At 38.5% G+C, this 17,474-nt stretch overlaps 2 protein-coding genes across 5 annotated transcripts; one reads left to right on the forward strand and one right to left on the reverse strand.

Moving 5' to 3' along the window:
* The first annotated feature begins 742 nt into the window (after positions 1-742).
* Positions 743-13,995, forward strand: LOC103977519 (uncharacterized). 4 transcript variants are annotated; one of them, XM_009393066.3, is made up of 23 exons: positions 744-1,000; positions 1,140-1,226; positions 1,306-2,076; positions 2,985-3,178; positions 3,268-3,351; positions 3,520-3,654; positions 5,394-5,512; positions 5,688-5,993; positions 6,066-6,153; positions 6,317-6,422; positions 6,507-6,620; positions 7,402-7,565; positions 8,359-8,479; positions 9,678-9,902; positions 9,986-10,176; positions 10,569-10,736; positions 10,813-10,918; positions 11,727-11,864; positions 11,945-12,109; positions 12,190-12,390; positions 12,771-12,962; positions 13,047-13,118; positions 13,242-13,995. In XM_009393066.3, the coding sequence occupies exons 2-23, from the start codon at positions 1,179-1,181 to the stop codon at positions 13,392-13,394; spliced, it is 3,861 nt and encodes a 1,286-aa protein (XP_009391341.2). In that variant the 5' UTR covers positions 744-1,000; positions 1,140-1,178; the 3' UTR covers positions 13,395-13,995. The 4 variants fall into 4 exon arrangements, with proteins under 4 accessions (XP_065000393.1, XP_065000395.1, XP_065000394.1 ...); XM_065144321.1 differs by having other exon boundaries at positions 743-1,000; positions 6,317-6,620; XM_065144323.1 differs by having other exon boundaries at positions 743-970; positions 6,317-6,620.
* Positions 13,996-15,286: 1,291 nt separating this feature from the next.
* LOC135632832 (mitochondrial uncoupling protein 5-like) lies at positions 15,287-16,751 on the reverse strand. Its single transcript, XM_065141641.1, has one exon. The coding sequence runs from the start codon at positions 16,437-16,439 to the stop codon at positions 15,486-15,488; it is 954 nt and encodes a 317-aa protein (XP_064997713.1). The 5' UTR covers positions 16,440-16,751; the 3' UTR covers positions 15,287-15,485.
* Between the last annotated feature and the right edge of the window lie 723 nt (positions 16,752-17,474).

The raw sequence follows: 17,474 nt of genomic DNA on the forward strand, positions 1-17,474 counted from the left end.
GATCATATATATCTCTTCCTGTGAGCAAGACTCACACGGAGGGCCCATCACGTGGAGAGCGACGGCGCCAGTGGCGTCCTCCACTCCTCTCGGGTAATTGGGCTAAAAGCATGAGGGTAATGTCGTCATTGTATTGAAATATTCGAAGCTCCGGTTTGGTGAAAGAAGTGGGCGAAGTGGGCGGTGGGCCACGTCGTACTCGGGGAGCACATGGGACGTGCCTCGCTCCACTGCCCCTCTAGAGATGATCCTTCAAATACCCATCATCACTTTCCACGTGTCCACTAGAACCAATCATTTTCCCGTCGGATGAACCGTCAGCTGCGTCGAGTCCGGATGTTGCGCAGACGCCGGGCTTTCCTAAAATTGGGCCCCAATTGGTTGACTAATTAAAATTCAGGTGAGTGCGGGGGCTCGTAAGAATCCGAAGGAAAATTACTTTTGCTCTCTCCAACGTTCGACCATAACGGAACCGACGGCACCGCCCGTCATGTCAGCTTCCCGTTGGCATCCCCCAGGTAACGGCGTTAGCGATTTGGAGCCGTACCTTTCGCAACGCTCATCGACGACCGATGTACACCTACCTACCACGTGGTCTCATGTGATTGGAGAAACCGTTGGACTTCCCATTGGAACCCAGGCGGATTCGAGCAAGGTAGGCAACTGCGGGTTAGTCTGAGTGGGTAAGAATAATTTTAACAAGGGGCAAAAGAATAATGAAAAGGTCACTAAATCGCAGTCGATATGCGTACTTCCCCCTTCCCTTCCTCCCCCTCTCGCGTCGCTCAATATTCCTATACCTCGATTTTGTCACAAATCTTTCTATTTCTTCAGCAAAATCCGTAGATTTTATGTAGTGTAGCGATCCCAAACTCTCTCGCTTCAGTTCAAGTCCGCGTTTTCCCTTCTATTTCTTTCCCATTTTATGTGATTTCTTGAGTCCCTCTTGGTGCTGTTCTTGGTAAAGCAAGTTATTATTCGTCCTTCTTTTGGAATTTCTGTAAGACATTTGATTGTTATGTTCTTGGGAGTTCATCTGAATAATTGATTTTGTTTCTATTTTTCTGCTTTCTTCTCTCTGAATCTTTTCTTTGATGAAACCGGAAATAAGTGTATAGTCGTTGTTGGAAACCTCTCAGGCACAAGGAGGAGAGTTTTGTCTTCGCAATCTTGCGGCCATGTTCACCGAAGGGCTTGCTCCCGGCGACGTCCGTTGGGTTCGTGAGGTGACCATCGCCAATTTCATCTCTTTCTGCGATCTCCTGAACGTTGATGATTTTGTGCTGATTTTGGTACAATGTTTAGGGCCTCTCGTCTGCCACGAGCGCGCAGCACCGAATTGACCCCCTCCGCGGCCTCCGGAATGGCGGGCGGGGGCTGGGGATCCCACCGCCGGAGAAATTTCGCAGCGGGCACTTGCCGCTGGGCGCGATCCCGATGTCTCGCACCCTCCCGACTCGCGATGGTAGCGAGTCCGGCTCCGACATGGATGAGTCATCCGATACCGAGGTGGAGACCTACGGTCGGCACTCTGCCGATTCGTCCCCCCAGGATGAGATCTCGGGTCAGAGATTCCCCGGTGGAGCGTTCCCAGCAGCTGGAATTGGCAATCGGTATGCTGGTCTGGGATCAGTTCAGCATTATTACTCTAGTGATGGGTACTCAGACATTAGCTCGTCAGTGGATACCATTCGGAAACAGGCACCGCAGATGAGGAAGCCAGTTCATTCTAACGGCTATATGAAAGAGGAGGATGAGGAAGATGGGCTGTCGGATTCTGGAGGGAGCTCAGATTTCTCAAGTCAGATAGAGAGGCAGAATGACAGTGTCACTGCATCTTTGAGAGGCGAGAGCTCTTCACGTAATGTCCCCTTGAGAGGAGCTGCAAATGACAATGCCGAAACCATTGGTGTGCCTTCAAAAGTAGGCTACAGTGCCCATAGTTACACTCACGAAGCTTCTTCCAGGGAAGGTCTGAATGTGGTGCCAAATAAGTTTGATGTAGCTTCACGGGGTGTTTATCATGCAAAGAGCTATTCCAGCCATGCTCCCTTTGGTGATGACACGACAGATGCGGTTTGCCTCCTTTCTTTCTTTTATTTCAGTTCTCAGTGATTGTCAATTATATCAATTATAATGTTGAAAATTAATTAGCTATAAGGTGAACAAGAATGTGCAGCTGTATCTGCTGGGAAAATTTGTTAGTTTGTTGATAGCATGTTCTTTCTGAAGACCTTATATTAATTACTGAAGACCAGACTGTATACGAAAGTAGACACAAAATGAGATCCCCGATGTTTTATAGAAGTGAGTTGGTCTAGTTATCAAATTGCACACGAAATGTGCAAAAAGAGTGAAATCTTCCTTTATATGATTTCCTTCAACAACAGAAACATAAGAAGAATATGACATAACTTTGCTCTCAGATACTTACGGATAGATTCAAGACTCACTTCCCTGACTGGCCTTGAATTAATGTTAATCTAGTATGACCTATGCAACATGGGTTTAGTGGGAACAGGAGCCTTATCTATCTTTTCATCACTAGAACTTACAATGTAAAGTGCCTTGTGCACTTTTTTTGTCCTTTGACATGGGTATTACTGCCATTCATTTATCTAACCTTGTTTTTTTGTCTTTTTTTCATTATCTATTTTACCAAATATTTGTTTGCAAGCTCACTTTATTTTGCTAGGCGTTAAGCTATTCTTCAGTTGTACCATCATACAAACTTTTATGATTTCAGTCAGTTGTATCTTCAGATGTCGATGGATGTCTTTTTTGGCTAATATATGACATGAAGCGGTAACTTCTTCCAAATTCCCTACAATTGCTCAACGTGGAAGTAATGTAGTGTCTGTGATAATCTTGATTCTATTTTTCTGTTGTGTCCATGTTCTCATTCAATTTTGATGTGTTTGTCTCCATCTGCTGTGAACAAAAAAATATTTATTTGATTGCTTTCATTCTATTAATTGTTGCAGGGTGGTCTGTCTGATGTTCCAAGTGCTCCTCCAATTCATTGTTATGATCAGGACACAGCTGATGCTCCAGATCAAATGGCGGCTGCAAGACCTTGTGCTGCTCCTCATCCTTCTGCTGGAAATGGTTCAACTGTAATGAAGGAGTCAACTCGGAGTGGTAATGCCAGATTCAATATGCCTGAACAGAACACCAGGTCTTTAAATACTCTTAACCGTTAATATTTGTTCCATAGAAATACACATCTGATCTATTATATGTTTATCATGAATTCGAAAAAATCAGTCTGCCACAAAGGAGCACTTCAAATCCAGAAGCTGCTAAATCCTCTAGCTTATTACCAGCTCGTATTCCAACTTTTCATGCAAGGTATACCAATTTGCCATGCTATTAATTTTATTCTATTGTGGATTTATGAATTTGTAATGACAAAGAATGTCCGAAATATGGTTAATGAGTTTTTGCTAAATTGTTATTCTTCTATCATAATGTTCTATGTAGTATGAACTTTTAAACTCACTTGAAAATTGATTTTAGTGTTCAAGGGCCTTGGTATTCTGTCATTGCTTATGATGCATGTGTTCGGCTATGCCTTCATTCATGGGCCAGAGGTTGCATAGAAGCTCCCATTTTCTTGGACAATGAATGCACGCTTCTGCGAGATGCATTTAGGTGAGCCTGTTGCAATTTTTAGTGCTTTGAAGATGTTCTGTGTTATGATTATGTAGAAATCCTACATTCTAGTTCCATCAGGTGTTTCCATTAACAGGAAAGACATGCAATATGAAATAGGCATTCAGAACTGCTTATTATAATAAAATTTTTATTTATTATATTTGGATTACTGTCTTTACGTATAGCTTCACTGATCATGAAGGATAATTGTTGGAATTGGATTTGCATTGACATCTCAAAAATATGATAAGCAAGACAAGCTGACAGGTTACAGGAGCGAGATAGGATATTATATAAGATATTTGTTTTGGATTGGATAAGAGAGGAAAAAACTGATCAAAAGTTAAAATTAAAGTTGTAGTAATAGATTAATTAAATTGGAAAATCAGCATGCATAAAAGAAGAAATTGAGGGAAGAGAAAGAGAAGAATGACTGGACTCTCCACCTAACTTAAATAAATATTTCTTTTGATTCGTCATTTAGAAAACCTGTTGTGATAATTTAATAATCAATTACAAAACCTCATGCAATCAGTTTTTTAAGCCGTTATTTATAGATGTCATCTGGACTTAACCTTCAAGTAAACTTAGAATACTTGTGGGTGAATTTCTTTTCTTTTTTTAGAACATATGTGACTCCAGAAAGTCTATATAAGGGATCTCTAGAACTTTCTAAAATGATTCATGATCACTTAAAAAATAAATAAGATTTTTTATGAAAACTATGACTTTTGTAACAAGTATGTGTCAGTATACAAACCTAGAAGCACCGTCGAACAGTGACAAAATTTTAATGGAAGTGCATCTAGAAAACTGAAAATATATTTTAAAATACAACTCATGATCACTTCCATTGCCTGGATTTTGTCCTTGAGTTCGGAAGGATCATCAAGTCATAATTTGATGAGGTCCAATATCAACAGTAAAATGAGTTTGACAGATTAGTGAACTTTTTTTTGCAATATGATATCTGCCATTTGTTGCACATTATTAACTGATTTGTATCAATCTTCACTAAATATCCATACCACAGGACAGAATTGCCAAATTCTTTCTTTAGTTTCTACAAAATTTAATTTAAAGCCAATCATTATCCGATGTGCATTGACCTTTGCCGGGCAAGATTGATATGTTATGATCCTTTTGTTGATGTTGTAGCTTTGTCTGGTGGCCATTTTGCTGAATTTTTTCAGTTGAAAAAATTGTATATTATGATTCTGTGTCCTTTGTAGGCCTGTATGTGATTTTTGAATGTGTGGAAATAACCCCAAAAGCTTTTTCTTGTCCATGATTTAACATATCTGATTCAAATAAAAAAGGTCAATCAATCATTTGTACTCCGCAAGTAATGTAAAAAAAATATGCACAATTTTGCATGAGATTTTGGTAATTTCACCTTCTAATTATTTTTCCTACATATTGCCACACCATATTTTCTTTGAACCATTTTACCATTTAAAAGGAAACTTCTAGATAATGTACTCTTTTGTCACAGCAACTTATGATTAAGACTCAAATTATGCTAAACTCGTTTCTGTGTCATAAACTTTTCTTTGATGTGGGATATATGCATCTATAACAAAAAATTGGACCTTTGAGAATGTGAGAAGTTAATTTAGATTGTTGTGTCAAATCTCTCTTGTTTCTATTGTGCTGTCAGTTTCCTTTTTGTGTGCTGAATGTATTGATTTTGCACAAGAATACCAAATACCTTCCTTTTTTATATCTTTGTGTAGCTTGCGCCAAATTTTGCTACAATCAGAGGAAGAGCTTCTGGCAAAACGGTCTCCAGAGCTTGTTAGCGAAGGAGCTGGGCCAAAGCCTAAAAAGATTATAGGCAAGATGAAGGTTCAAGGTGTGAATTTTTGTGTACTTATTTGATGCTTTAAGCTTTTATTTTCTTTGTTGTCTTCTTCAAGGTTTCCTGTGGTTATTGTATGTGGCAAAAACCTTTGAAGTATGTTCTCTGTGTTGCTCGACATGTAAAGGTAGACATTGCAATTTGATCCAATTTTTTTCTAATGATGTAGTTCGCAAGGTCAGAATGGCACTAGATATGCCTTCTGGATGCAGTTTTTCACCCTTGAGTTTGCCAATGGTCAAACTAGAGTCACTTCAGTACCGTATGTCCAATCTGCAGTCAACTCTCTCATCGGGATGGGAATCACTTCGTAAAGTTCGTGTTATGCCTCGTTTACCAGCCAATAGTTCTTTCTCGAGGCATAGTTTGGCATATATGCACGCTAGTGCTCAGTATATTAAACAAGTTTCTGGCCTACTTAAAACTGGAGTTACTTCTTTGCGCAGTAGCAGTTCATCATATGAAGTAATGCAAGGTTCGTACTTTAACTTCATGTTAATAGGTGAAGCGCTAGCAATACTTATTAATGAATTGTTGGTTATTGCAGAAACATACTCTTGTCAGTTAAAGCTCAAAAGTTCCCCTGAAGGGGAATGTATTCGAATGCAACCTGGATCGGGTGAAACACATGTCTTGTATGTATCTCTTTTATTGTAATTCATTCATTCTTCAGAAGAAAACATATGTATTTATTAAATTCCTTGCTGAATCACTTAGTTTGCTTCTCTTTGGAACAAGGTCTCCTACCAGTTTTCTATGATATCAATGCAGATACTGAAGTATTTGTGTTCTCTACAGCTTTCCTGATAGCATAGGTGATGATTTAATTGTTGATGTCTATGATTCCAAAGGCAAGTCATGTGGGCGGGTATTGGTCCAAGTTGCTTGCATTGCTGATGATCCTGTATGTGTACCATTTCAAACTAATATACATTTTCCAGCTTTCATAATAATTATCCTCCTGAACCTGTTATTTTCTTTCGTGCAGAGTGACAAACTTCGATGGTGGTCCCTTTATCGTGAACCAGAGCATGAACTTGTAGGCCGAATACAACTACACATAAACTACATGACTAGTCCTGACGAGAACAGTGCTTTAAAGGTATTAAGGCTAGATATTTCATTAGTAGGTTCTTAGTTGCTTGCAATATCGGCAAGATGCATGCTTATAATGATCAAGAGGATTACTGGTTTTAATGGGTATATAAAATGCTGTTTACAGCTTCCTATAAGTTTTACTTTTAGCAATAAGGGTTAAACAACAAACTTTTTGGTGCATCCTCTTATGCTTGTTGCAAAAGCTAGATTTGGAAGTCTATTTCTTTTTCTTCTAAATGCTGCATTGAGTGAAAAGATAACTTCCACACATTAAATTGATAGAGACCCAGCAGTCGATGTTTAAGGGAACTCTAAGACAGACTAAAGCAATTATCCTTAAGGAAAGAAAATGCAAAAGCAACACGTTATCTGTCTATTATTTGGACCTGCTTTCCCTCATCAGCAACTTTGAAAAATGGTGAGATGACTGGACTAACTTTTCAGAAAATGTGGTTTCTTGGGGTTGAAGAATAAAAAAAAGTAATGTTCATTGCGTTAGTGGTTGAAAACTAATTCAAAAGTTGATCCACGTTATTGGGCGTGGTGTCTTGCTAAGATGCACGTCATCTTTTCCTGCATCCGCGTGGTGGAAATGATTAGTTTAGATGTGATGCCAGGACTTTGGTGCCCGCTTGTCTGGAGTATAACGATCTAGAACTTGCTTTGTTCATTGACTTGACTTACATTGTTCTTTTGGTTGCTGAATGCCTTGGTCCTTGATGTTCTTGCATTTTATTATTTCTTTTAGCTACTAAAGATTATGGCTTTTTACATGTATCTTGCAGTGTGGTTCTGTTGCAGAAACAGTTGCATATGATATTGTTCTGGAAGTTGCAATGAAAGCCCAACAATTCCAGCAAAGGAACTTAATGCTGCATGGACCATGGAAATGGTTACTAACAGAATTTGCTTCATATTATGGGGTTTCAGATGCTTACACGAAATTGAGGTACTGAGAGAAATTATTTTCCTGTAAGTTCCAGCTTTGTGGGTTGCAGAAACAGAATACATTTTTTACTTAGGGAACAAATTTTATTCATGATCTGCTGGAGGTGTTAGTGTCAAAGTATTCTCCAAATCAGAATTGGTGTTAAATTCCTGATTTTAGATTTGAACATTTTCAGCAAAGGAACTTGTTATGCATGAATTACGGAAATGATTACCAACGCAAGTTGTTTCCTTTCATGGAGTTTTAGATGTGTAGTTGAAACTAAAACAACTGCTGACAGAACAATTTTACTGTTATTACACAATTTTTGTTACATAAGCAAACAAACTTTGCCCAAGGATAAATAAACCTTAAGCCTTGGCTATCATGATATTACCTGAACAAATTTGGAAAATTAAAAATGGCTTACTTTTAGACTTGACATTTTCCGCTAATGAATTACTAAATTCCTGCCTTAAACTACTTCAGCAGAGAAGAACTGGCAGGAGGGTAAACCACCAAGCATTCTTAGGGACTAGTATGCAGAAAATTTAGAAAGACCGCCTGGAAGGGCAAGGTGAAGGGAGAATAAAGTCTATTCATAGTAATAGCAGCATCTGGACCAGATACAAATTGAAATGTTGTGCATGTTTGAATAGAATATCATTTTTTTTCTCTCCCTTTGAGGTGTTGAGGAATTTTCCCTGTTTCTCATGAATTTGCTAATTAGGTAGAAGGAACAATATTCAGTTTGGAAATCTCTAAGTGGATCTTTTACTAGAATCTGTGCTAACTCAGGTTTGTATATTGCCAGGTATCTTTCTTATGTTATGGATGTAGCAACCCCTACAGCTGACTGTCTCACATTGGTTCATGATCTGCTGTTACCTGTGATTCTAAGGAGCCGTAGTAAAAACTCGCTAAGTCATCAAGAGGTAATTTGTTTACACAATGCATTTGTCCTTAAGATTTTATCTTTCTCTTGTAACGTTATCTCTAGAATGCATTATCTTTTGAAACGAAATTTGAGCTTTTGGAGTTTCATGCATATCACATGTATTATATTGTTTTAAATAATTTTTGTTCTATCTATTTTTTGGCTTCGAGTTCTTAATTCTCGGACGGAAACAGTATAAATCTTTTACACATTTTTAAATGTTCTAGAAAACTACTAGATATACTATGCTTGTTTTGGCATTTTGACATCAGTTTTACACTTAGTTGTGGAATATTTTTGCCGTTCTTATGAAAAAAGATGAAATATTCTTCTTTTTTTTACCACCAATGCTTATTGCTCTTTATGATGTGCAGAGATAATGTAAACTAGGTTGCAGTTTCCAGATATAAATGCATTCTTGTGGCAAGACTATTAATATAATATTATTTTAATTTATCAATTATATCTTATGACTATCTTTCATATATATGGCCATTTTTCCTTCTTGTTTAACTTCATTGTGTTTCTGATTCAGTAGTTTGTGAGTCATGATTTTGTGACCTATGTGTATTGACATGAACTATCGTCTGCATTGTACAAGAACTGCATTCTAGGAGAAACACAGGAGAAACTACTAGATATACTATGCTTGTTTTGGCATTTTGACATCAGTTTTACACTATGTCGTGGAATATTTTTGCTGTTCTTATGAAAAAAAGATGAAATATTCTGCATTTTTTATCACCAATGCTTATTGCTCTTTATGATGTGCAGAGATAATTGCAACTAGGTTGTGATATACACTATGTTGTGCAGAGATAATTGCAAAAAGATGAGATATACTATGCTTGTTTTGGCATTTTGACATCAGTTTTACACTATGTTGTGGAATATTTTTGCTGTTCTTATGAAAAAAAGATGAAATATTCTGCATTTTTTATCACCAATGCTTATTGCTCTTTATGATGTGCAGAGATAATTGCAACTAGGTTGCAGTTTCCAGATATAAATGCATTCTTTTGGCAAGACTATTAATATAATATTATTTTTATTTATCAATCATGTCTTATGACTATGTTACATATATATGGCCATTTTTCCTTCTTGTTTAGCTTCATTGTGCTTCTGATTCATTAGTTTGAGTTATGATTTTGTGGCCTGTGTATTGACATGAACTATCGTCTGCATTGTATTAGAACCGCATTCTAGGAGAAACACAGGAGCAAGTTGAGCAAGTTCTTGCTATGGTATTTGAGAATTACAAGTCCTTGGATGAATCCTTACCCTCGGGAATGTCCGAAGTTTTTAGGCCTGCCACTGGGTCTCCTGCACCAGCATTGATACCTGCTATGAAGTTATTCACACTTCTTCATGATATACTGTCTCCAGAGGCACAGCTGAAGCTATGCAGTTATTTTCAGGTCTGGAAACATAGTTCAAAATGGTGCTTTCTGCACTACAATTTGGAAACTTTTATCAATCATTAAAATATATATTTTTTCAGACTGCTGCCAAGAAGAGATCAAGAAGACACTTGCTTGAAACTGATGAGTATATAGCAAGCAATAATGAAGCAAATAGGATGGATGTTGTTGGCTTTTCTACTGCATATCAGAAGATGAGGACGCTGTGCTTCAATATCCGAAATGAAATTTTTACTGACATTGAAATCCATAATCAACATGTGCTTCCAAGGTTGGTCAATTATTCCTTTCTCAGTTTTTTTTCTATTACATCAACCTGTGTTTCTGGTAATTATACCCTCTCTAATTTTTAAGTTGCTATAATCCCATGACAGTTGTTGTAGTTTACCACAAAAGCACCAAGGAACTTCAAGAACATATAAAGACTACATCTAATTTAATTTGAAGTTATAGAAATAATGTGTTATTGTTGGTCTTGTATTGAGATATTGATCAGTTTGTTTTTCTGCATCTTTCTGCATTCAAACTGTCAATAGTTTTATTTTCTTACAATTTTGTAGCTTAAGTTTTCATTCATATTCAAAGTATTTATCACTAATATAATGCCTTGGCTCTTCAGATTAACATTTATAACTATTCAATGTGTTTGTCTTGCTCTTACAGCTTTCTAGACTTGCCAAATCTATCTGCATCCATTTATGATGTTGAGCTCCATAGTAGATTGCGGGCCTTTCTAGTTGCATGCCCTCCTAGTGGCCCTTCACCACCTGTGGCAGATCTTGTTATTGCAACTGCAGATTTCCAAAAAGATCTCTGTAGCTGGAATATCTGGTAAATTTTGCTATTGTTATATTTTTTACTTTCTTTCCTCGTATGCCTTTGACTTATACGTCTTTATCTTCCACAGTCCTGTCAAAGGTGGTGTTGATGCAAAAGAGTTGTTCCACTTGTATATCATGTTATGGATAAAGGATAAACGCCTTGCATTACTTGAATCTTGCAAATTAGATAAGGTACCTTGAATATCTTAAGTTGCTTTGACATTTTTTTAAAATTGTACTGAATTTATGTGCACTTTCCTACCATTGTTTTCTAAGGAATATAACATTAGCTAAACTATAGGCCATCAAATCTCTATTTATTGTTTTTTTCAGTTTTTCTCCATCTCTCTTTGTGCAACTGTTCCTGATGAACTTGCCTATATAATTGAGGAATCTATAGGGGCCTTGTTTCAACGAAAAAACTGAGTTCACATGTTTGATAATGATGATGGCCTTAACTGCCAGAACAGAAGTCTAATATTACATTATACAATAAGCACTTACTGCACTGATACAGTTTTTCGCACTAAGAACTTCTATTGAGCCTTGGTTTTCCCACTCATCCATCTGTTTGATGTCATTGATTGAATCAAATGCCCATTCTTAATTCCTTTCAATTTAAGTGTGTTCCATTTATTGTGGTTATCTTTTATATTTTGTTTTGAACTAATTTATGCCTGTAGCACCTGCTTTTGTTTAGAACTGATAAAGTAGTGTGACATTAGCTGATGGCAATGAGAATCTTGATGTTTCAGCTGATGACCACATTTCTAATTAGTAATCTAAATATGTATTGATTCTTTTATTTTTTTCTGTAATAAATTTCTTGTTTTTTTCCATGTCAGGCCAATATATTGTTGTGCTTCAAAAATATCTTCTGTCTCTTCTTTAAGATCTCCTTTTGATTATTACTACATGCTTCTATACTGTATGATGTTTCTAGAACTTGTATTAAGCATTTCCCTTGACGTTTCTTGTTCATCTGATATTTGATTACCAGGTAAAATGGTCAGGAGTTTGTACACAACATATGACCACTCCTTTTGTGGATGACATGTATGACCGACTGAAAGAGACATTGAATGAGTTTGAGGTCATCATCTGCCGTTGGCCAGAGTACACTTCTTATCTTGAAGTTGTAAGTCTAAACATTACTTTTGGACATCTGATTCCATCGTAATTATAGACTGACCGTTTTTTGCCTTTTCAATTAAAAAGGCTATTGCAGATATTGAGAAAGCAGTGATTGAAGCTTTGGAGAAGCAGTATGCAGATGTATTGGCTCCACTGAAGGACAGTATGATGCCAAAGAAATTTGGCCTCAAATATGTTCAGAAACTTGCTAAGCGAAATTCAGTTTATCCTTATACTGTGCCTGATGATGTGAGTTCTCTCATCACACTTTAGTTGTGTAAAAGATCTCATTATTTTATGGACCGAGTATTTATGTATATCATTTTCAGCTAGGGATTCTTTTGAACACCATGAAAAGGTTGCTCGATGTCTTACGACCCAAGATAGAAATGCAGTTTAAATCATGGGGTTCTTGTATACCTCATGGTGGGAATGCAGTTGCTGGTGAATGCCTCAGCGAAGTGACTGTGACATTGAGAGCGAAGTTCAGGAATTATTTGCAGGCTGTAGTAGAAAAGCTCATGGAGAATGTGAGTATTGTTTCTGCTTTTTTTATTTTCTAGTAGAGAAACTTGGTGAATTTGAAATGACATTATGGGTGAAGTTCAACTAATTAAGTTGATGCTAAAAACAATTAGATATTTATTGTGCAGGAGAATGTCTTGAAAAGAAACAATGAAAATCTAATATATGCCACTGCTGCAACAGAGTCGTGACTCACATTTATCAAATTCATTCTTGCACTCATTCTCATTGAAAAAACAATAAATGGTCCCATAAAATTATTGCTATTTGTATTAATATCTTTATGATGACCATCTTTTTGTGATTTTATCCTTTCATTTTGAAGCGAAGAATTTACTGATGTGGTTACTTTCATCACACTTATTTAATTGTTTGGTATGTGCAGACTCGAGCACAAAACACGACAAAGCTCAAGAAGATCATCCAAGACTCGAAAGATCTGGTGGAGTCTGTTATTCGTAGTAGAATGCAGCCCTTAAAGGATCAGCTAATTCAGACCATCAACAGCCTCCATAAAGTATTTGAGGTTCATGTATTTGTCGCAACATGTCGCGGCTTATGGGATAGGATGGGACAGGTAATGCTTCATGGAATCTTCCTGACTTGTTCATGGTTTGCATATTGTATGCTTACATAATTGATATGCTGTCTCTTGTTACAGGATGTTCTTAAATTTCTGGAGAATAGGAAAGAGAACAGGGCATGGTATAAAGGTTCACGAGTTGCAATTGCTGTAAGTACCATCATGGTTTTTAACTGCCAACTTTCTAATGTACAAGTCTGTCAAATGTTATGACCTACATCTGTGGACCTATAAGTATTGTTTTACTATTAGTTCTTTCAAACTATGGTGCAGGTTTTGGATGACACGTTTGCATCTCAGATGCAACAGCTACTCGGTAACATGCTGCAAGACCAAGATTTGGAACCTCCCAGATCAATCTTGGAGGTGCGTTCAGTGCTCTGCAAGGATGCACCTGTTCAGAATAATTCCAACTTCTACTATTAAGTTGTATATATATATCTGAAGACAAGTATTTGCTACACATGAGCTTTTGGTAGCATCCTCCCAAAAATGGTTAGCGGCAGACCTGCAATTTGTAGATGGAACCATGTGATGATCTCTAAATAACAAGAGAGTGAAAAGGATGCTTCCTTGGCAGCTAGCTTATGGTTATTTGTACAGACAAGATCGATATGAGCTGCTTACTAATGTGTAGCAGAACAGAGAAGTTATCAACGTAGCTCTTTATGCTATTCTAAAGATTCTTTTAGGAGAGTTTTTCCGGTGTTATATGTACCATGGGAATTAAGGTGCATCAGATGCCAATGCTATTAGATAGGAGTTGCTATTATAAGTATTCCTAAGGGTATTAAGCAGTGATTATAAATGTGTATTTAGTTGTCTGACTAATGTCGAGCGTTCTTGGCTCACCATGCAACAACTGTTTTCATTTTAATCTTTGGAAGTTGGTTTTTTATTTTTGAGGAACTTTCATGCTACAGAGTTGCATCTGCACTTGTAACCCTAAAGTGACTGCCCATGAAAAGGATGCTACAGAGTTGCATCAGACTCGGTCTTGTATCGAGGCAATGCTTTTTCTGCTCCATGGATTCTGGTTATTTCTGTAACATCTTCAAACTACACTTGTCTTGTTGCACATTATCTATCGCATAATGCAGGAACCAGTGACCACCAAATCAAATGTGAACGTTGAGCAAGTCGAGCCATTCGTTTGTACCATCAAGTTCAGGTGATCACACACAACAATCAAAGTGTAATTGATCTCTAATCTTGTGGATTTGGAAGCTATGTAAATGACAAATTTGTTTACTAAAGCTGAATTGTTTGCCAGGGAAGCTTGAGACACAGTGAGCACTCATCTTGTCAACATAAACAGAGCTGCACATGTAGATGACACCAACCTTGTCAAGATCATGGGCAAGTGTGCATACTCCACTAGAGCTTAGTGGAGAAATGAGTCTCTAATGTGTACATCAATTAATGGAATAAAAAACTAGACATAAAAACCTAAAGAGCACGCAGCCATGCTTTCCTCTTGGGTGTGTTCTTGAACACTAGCACTACCACAACAAAAAGATGGAACCCTACACAATTGAGGATGATTAGTCATGCATATTACTAATGTCCTTGTTAAGAAGATAACATCAATTTGCAGAATCGCAATAAAGAAAGTTCATCTGATGGTAGAATCACACTAAAAAGCTGCAAAAAAAGGCAGGTTCATAAACTAGAGGTAACAAAGAGAAAACAATACCCCACGACAAGTCGTGGCTTCCACAAGCATCAAATGTTATTTAGTGATCTCCTCCTTCCACTTTGCAGATCTGAAGACATTTGGTAAACCAATATATATTTATTTATGCCAGTATAGTTAATCTTAGTTAGTTGACAATGACAGAAAGATTAGAACTTTAACTGAGTTCTTTCTTGCAATGGTAAAATTCCAAGATTATTAAATATTTGATATTCTAATGTAATAATTTTCCATAGTCATGATTAATTATAATCAATTTGAGTTTTTCTTTGATTAAATTTAATAGGTGAGATATAGTAGGACTATATATAAATATGTATATATATGTGTGTATATATATGTATATATATATATATGTATATATGTATATGTATATATGTATATATATATATACATATATACATATACATATATACATATACATATATACATGTATATATATATATATTTATATATATATCTATATATATGTATACATATATATATATATACATATATATATATATATTATATATCTATATATATGTATACATATATATAGTTCCAATCAAATTTAGACTGCAGTGGTCATATATGAAGAGAATCTCTGACATCTCCTTTGATAATTAAGATCACACAATCCTCACAAAGGAAAGCATATTAATCACTTATTAATGGTAATTAATGATACATTACGGATTCAAAGGCACCAAAATAGAACTAATTCTACCAAACTATAGACCAGTAACGAAAACATCATTTTAATCATCATCATCGTCATGTGTTATGGTTCGTATGCTATGTTGTCCATTCGATCGAGATCGGAGGGCAGTGAGGAGAGCTTAGAAGTCCTCGAGGAGTTTGCGGATCTGCTCGAGGGTGATGAAAAGAACGACGGTGTACGGGCCTTGGCGAGACACGGTGGGGACGAAGCCCTTGAAGAGCGCCATCGGTCCCTCCGCCCTCACCGTCTTCAGGGCACAGTCCGCCGCCCCGGCGTATGGCGGCTGGGTCCCCGGCTCCACCTTCATGTTCATCACCCGCGTCTTCACCACATCTACCGGGTTCGACGCCGCCGACGCCACCAACCCCGCGACCAGGCTCGCCGCCACGTGCGTCCCTAGCCCGTCCGCCCCCGCCCCGCGCCGCCGCAGGATCGCCTCCTTCGCCTGGTCGTACGTCGCCAGCTGCGACGCAGTCACGATCATCGCCCGGTTCACCGTCAGCGACGACCCCCGCCACAGGCTGCCCACCCCCTCCTGCCGCGCCATCCGCCGGATAGCGTCCAGAACGCTCCGGTAGTTTCGGCGCTCCGTTGGGGGAAGCCGCCCGTCGGCTTGCATCCGGACCATGGCCACGTCCGCCGGGTTCCCGACGGCGGCGCCCACCCCGCCCGCAAAGAGGCCCGCGGCCACCTTTAAATGGATCGGAAGGGAGGCGCCGTCGCCGGTAGGGGACCACTTCTTCTTCAGCACGTCGTAGAGGCCAAGCCGGGTAGTGGAGTAGAGCGACTGGCGGAGCATAGTGGCGGAGACACCGGTGAACAGGGCAGCGACGCCCTCGGACCGCAGGATCTGCGCGCCCACCGCTATCGGCCCGAGGCGCTTGGGCGGAGGCGTCGTCACGGCCGGGCGATGCGGAAGGGAGGCGGCTCCGGCGCCGCTCTGGAACGCGACGGCGGGGCCGAGTGTCTCTCCCTGCAGCTGCATTCGGACCTTGATGAGGTCCAGCGGGTGGGTGCTGCACCCGGCGACGACGGCCGCGATGCCTCCCTCCACGAATCCTTTAAGACTCATCTCTCTCTTCAATCATTCATCAAAAAGATGGTCGTTTTGGCGGGAAGAGACCGACGAGACCTCGCCTTTGGAAGCAGATGGCGGAGAAAGGAGGCACCTTTGCGAGTGCTTTCGATGCTTGATCTCAGTGGAGACGAGGCGACGAGGGACGCAGCAACTCAGAGACGACATACGCCGAACTCCAAGGCCGAGTCGGAGAAGGGGCGCCCGCTACTTATAAGAGGCCAAAAAGGCAAGCGAAGGGAAGGAGCGGTGGGAGACGAAGCCAGTAAAGGAAAGGGAAGTAGAAATAGAAAGAGAGAGGTTGAGACGGGTGGCGGACTCCCCGTAGTAGCATCAACTCATGCTCATGCGATTCTTCGCCCGTTGGATCAGGTGATAGATCGAGATCGAACGGTCGAGAAGGACAGTTCCCAACTTCCGCGTATGAGGAGTCCTTCAAAACTCACCGTCCATCTTACTCATACTACTCATCTCGACTGTTCATTATCTTTTCATTTAAGAGATGAAAATTAATTATATGTAAATAAAATTAGGTTCTTAAGATTTATGTACATTAAAAGTTGAGGTTATCTATCTTGTGACATATTCCGGTAGAGACTATCTATCCCTCGAGACTCTTAGGCCATTGACTAAAGCCAAAGCATACCATGAAACATTGCACGAGTGATTAGCCCTCCTTGTATAATCTCTCTCGTAAATCCTAAATAATCGACAATTAAAAGTATATCAAGAAAATAAATATAAGATTCGTACTATTCAGCACTTTCTATTTATACATATGAAGAAAATTATTTTTTTTATTGAATCGATTATAAGATCGTAAGTTATCCATACTCAATTATTAACTTTCCTTATATATTCTCTTACATAAATTTTAAATAATTCACATATTTTTTAACTTAAATATTTTTTTATTATTTATTTAAGAGAATATTTATGTCAATCATAAAATTAGGGTTAGTCTCACATAAATATGATATACAATATTGATGGCTTGGATTTTAATAATCATGAAGAAAGAAAGTGAGAGAT

This window comes from Musa acuminata, chromosome BXJ3-3 (assembly GCF_036884655.1).
Source record: "Musa acuminata AAA Group cultivar baxijiao chromosome BXJ3-3, Cavendish_Baxijiao_AAA, whole genome shotgun sequence".
Taxonomy (NCBI): Eukaryota; Viridiplantae; Streptophyta; class Magnoliopsida; order Zingiberales; family Musaceae; genus Musa; species Musa acuminata.

Bases quoted from the DNA above. Each gene is read 5' to 3' on its own strand.
- LOC103977519 (XM_065144321.1), top strand. From the start codon at position 1,179: ATGTTCACCGAAGGGCTTGCTCCCGGCGACGTCCGTTGGGTTCGTGAG. The intron at 3,179-3,267 runs GTCTTTAAATAC...CGAAAAAATCAG, and splicing joins ATGCCTGAACAGAACACCAG to TCTGCCACAAAGGAGCACTT. The intron at 10,919-11,726 runs GTACCTTGAATA...TTTGATTACCAG, and splicing joins AATCTTGCAAATTAGATAAG to GTAAAATGGTCAGGAGTTTG.
- LOC135632832 (XM_065141641.1), bottom strand. From the start codon at position 16,439: ATGAGTCTTAAAGGATTCGTGGAGGGAGGCATCGCGGCCGTCGTCGCC.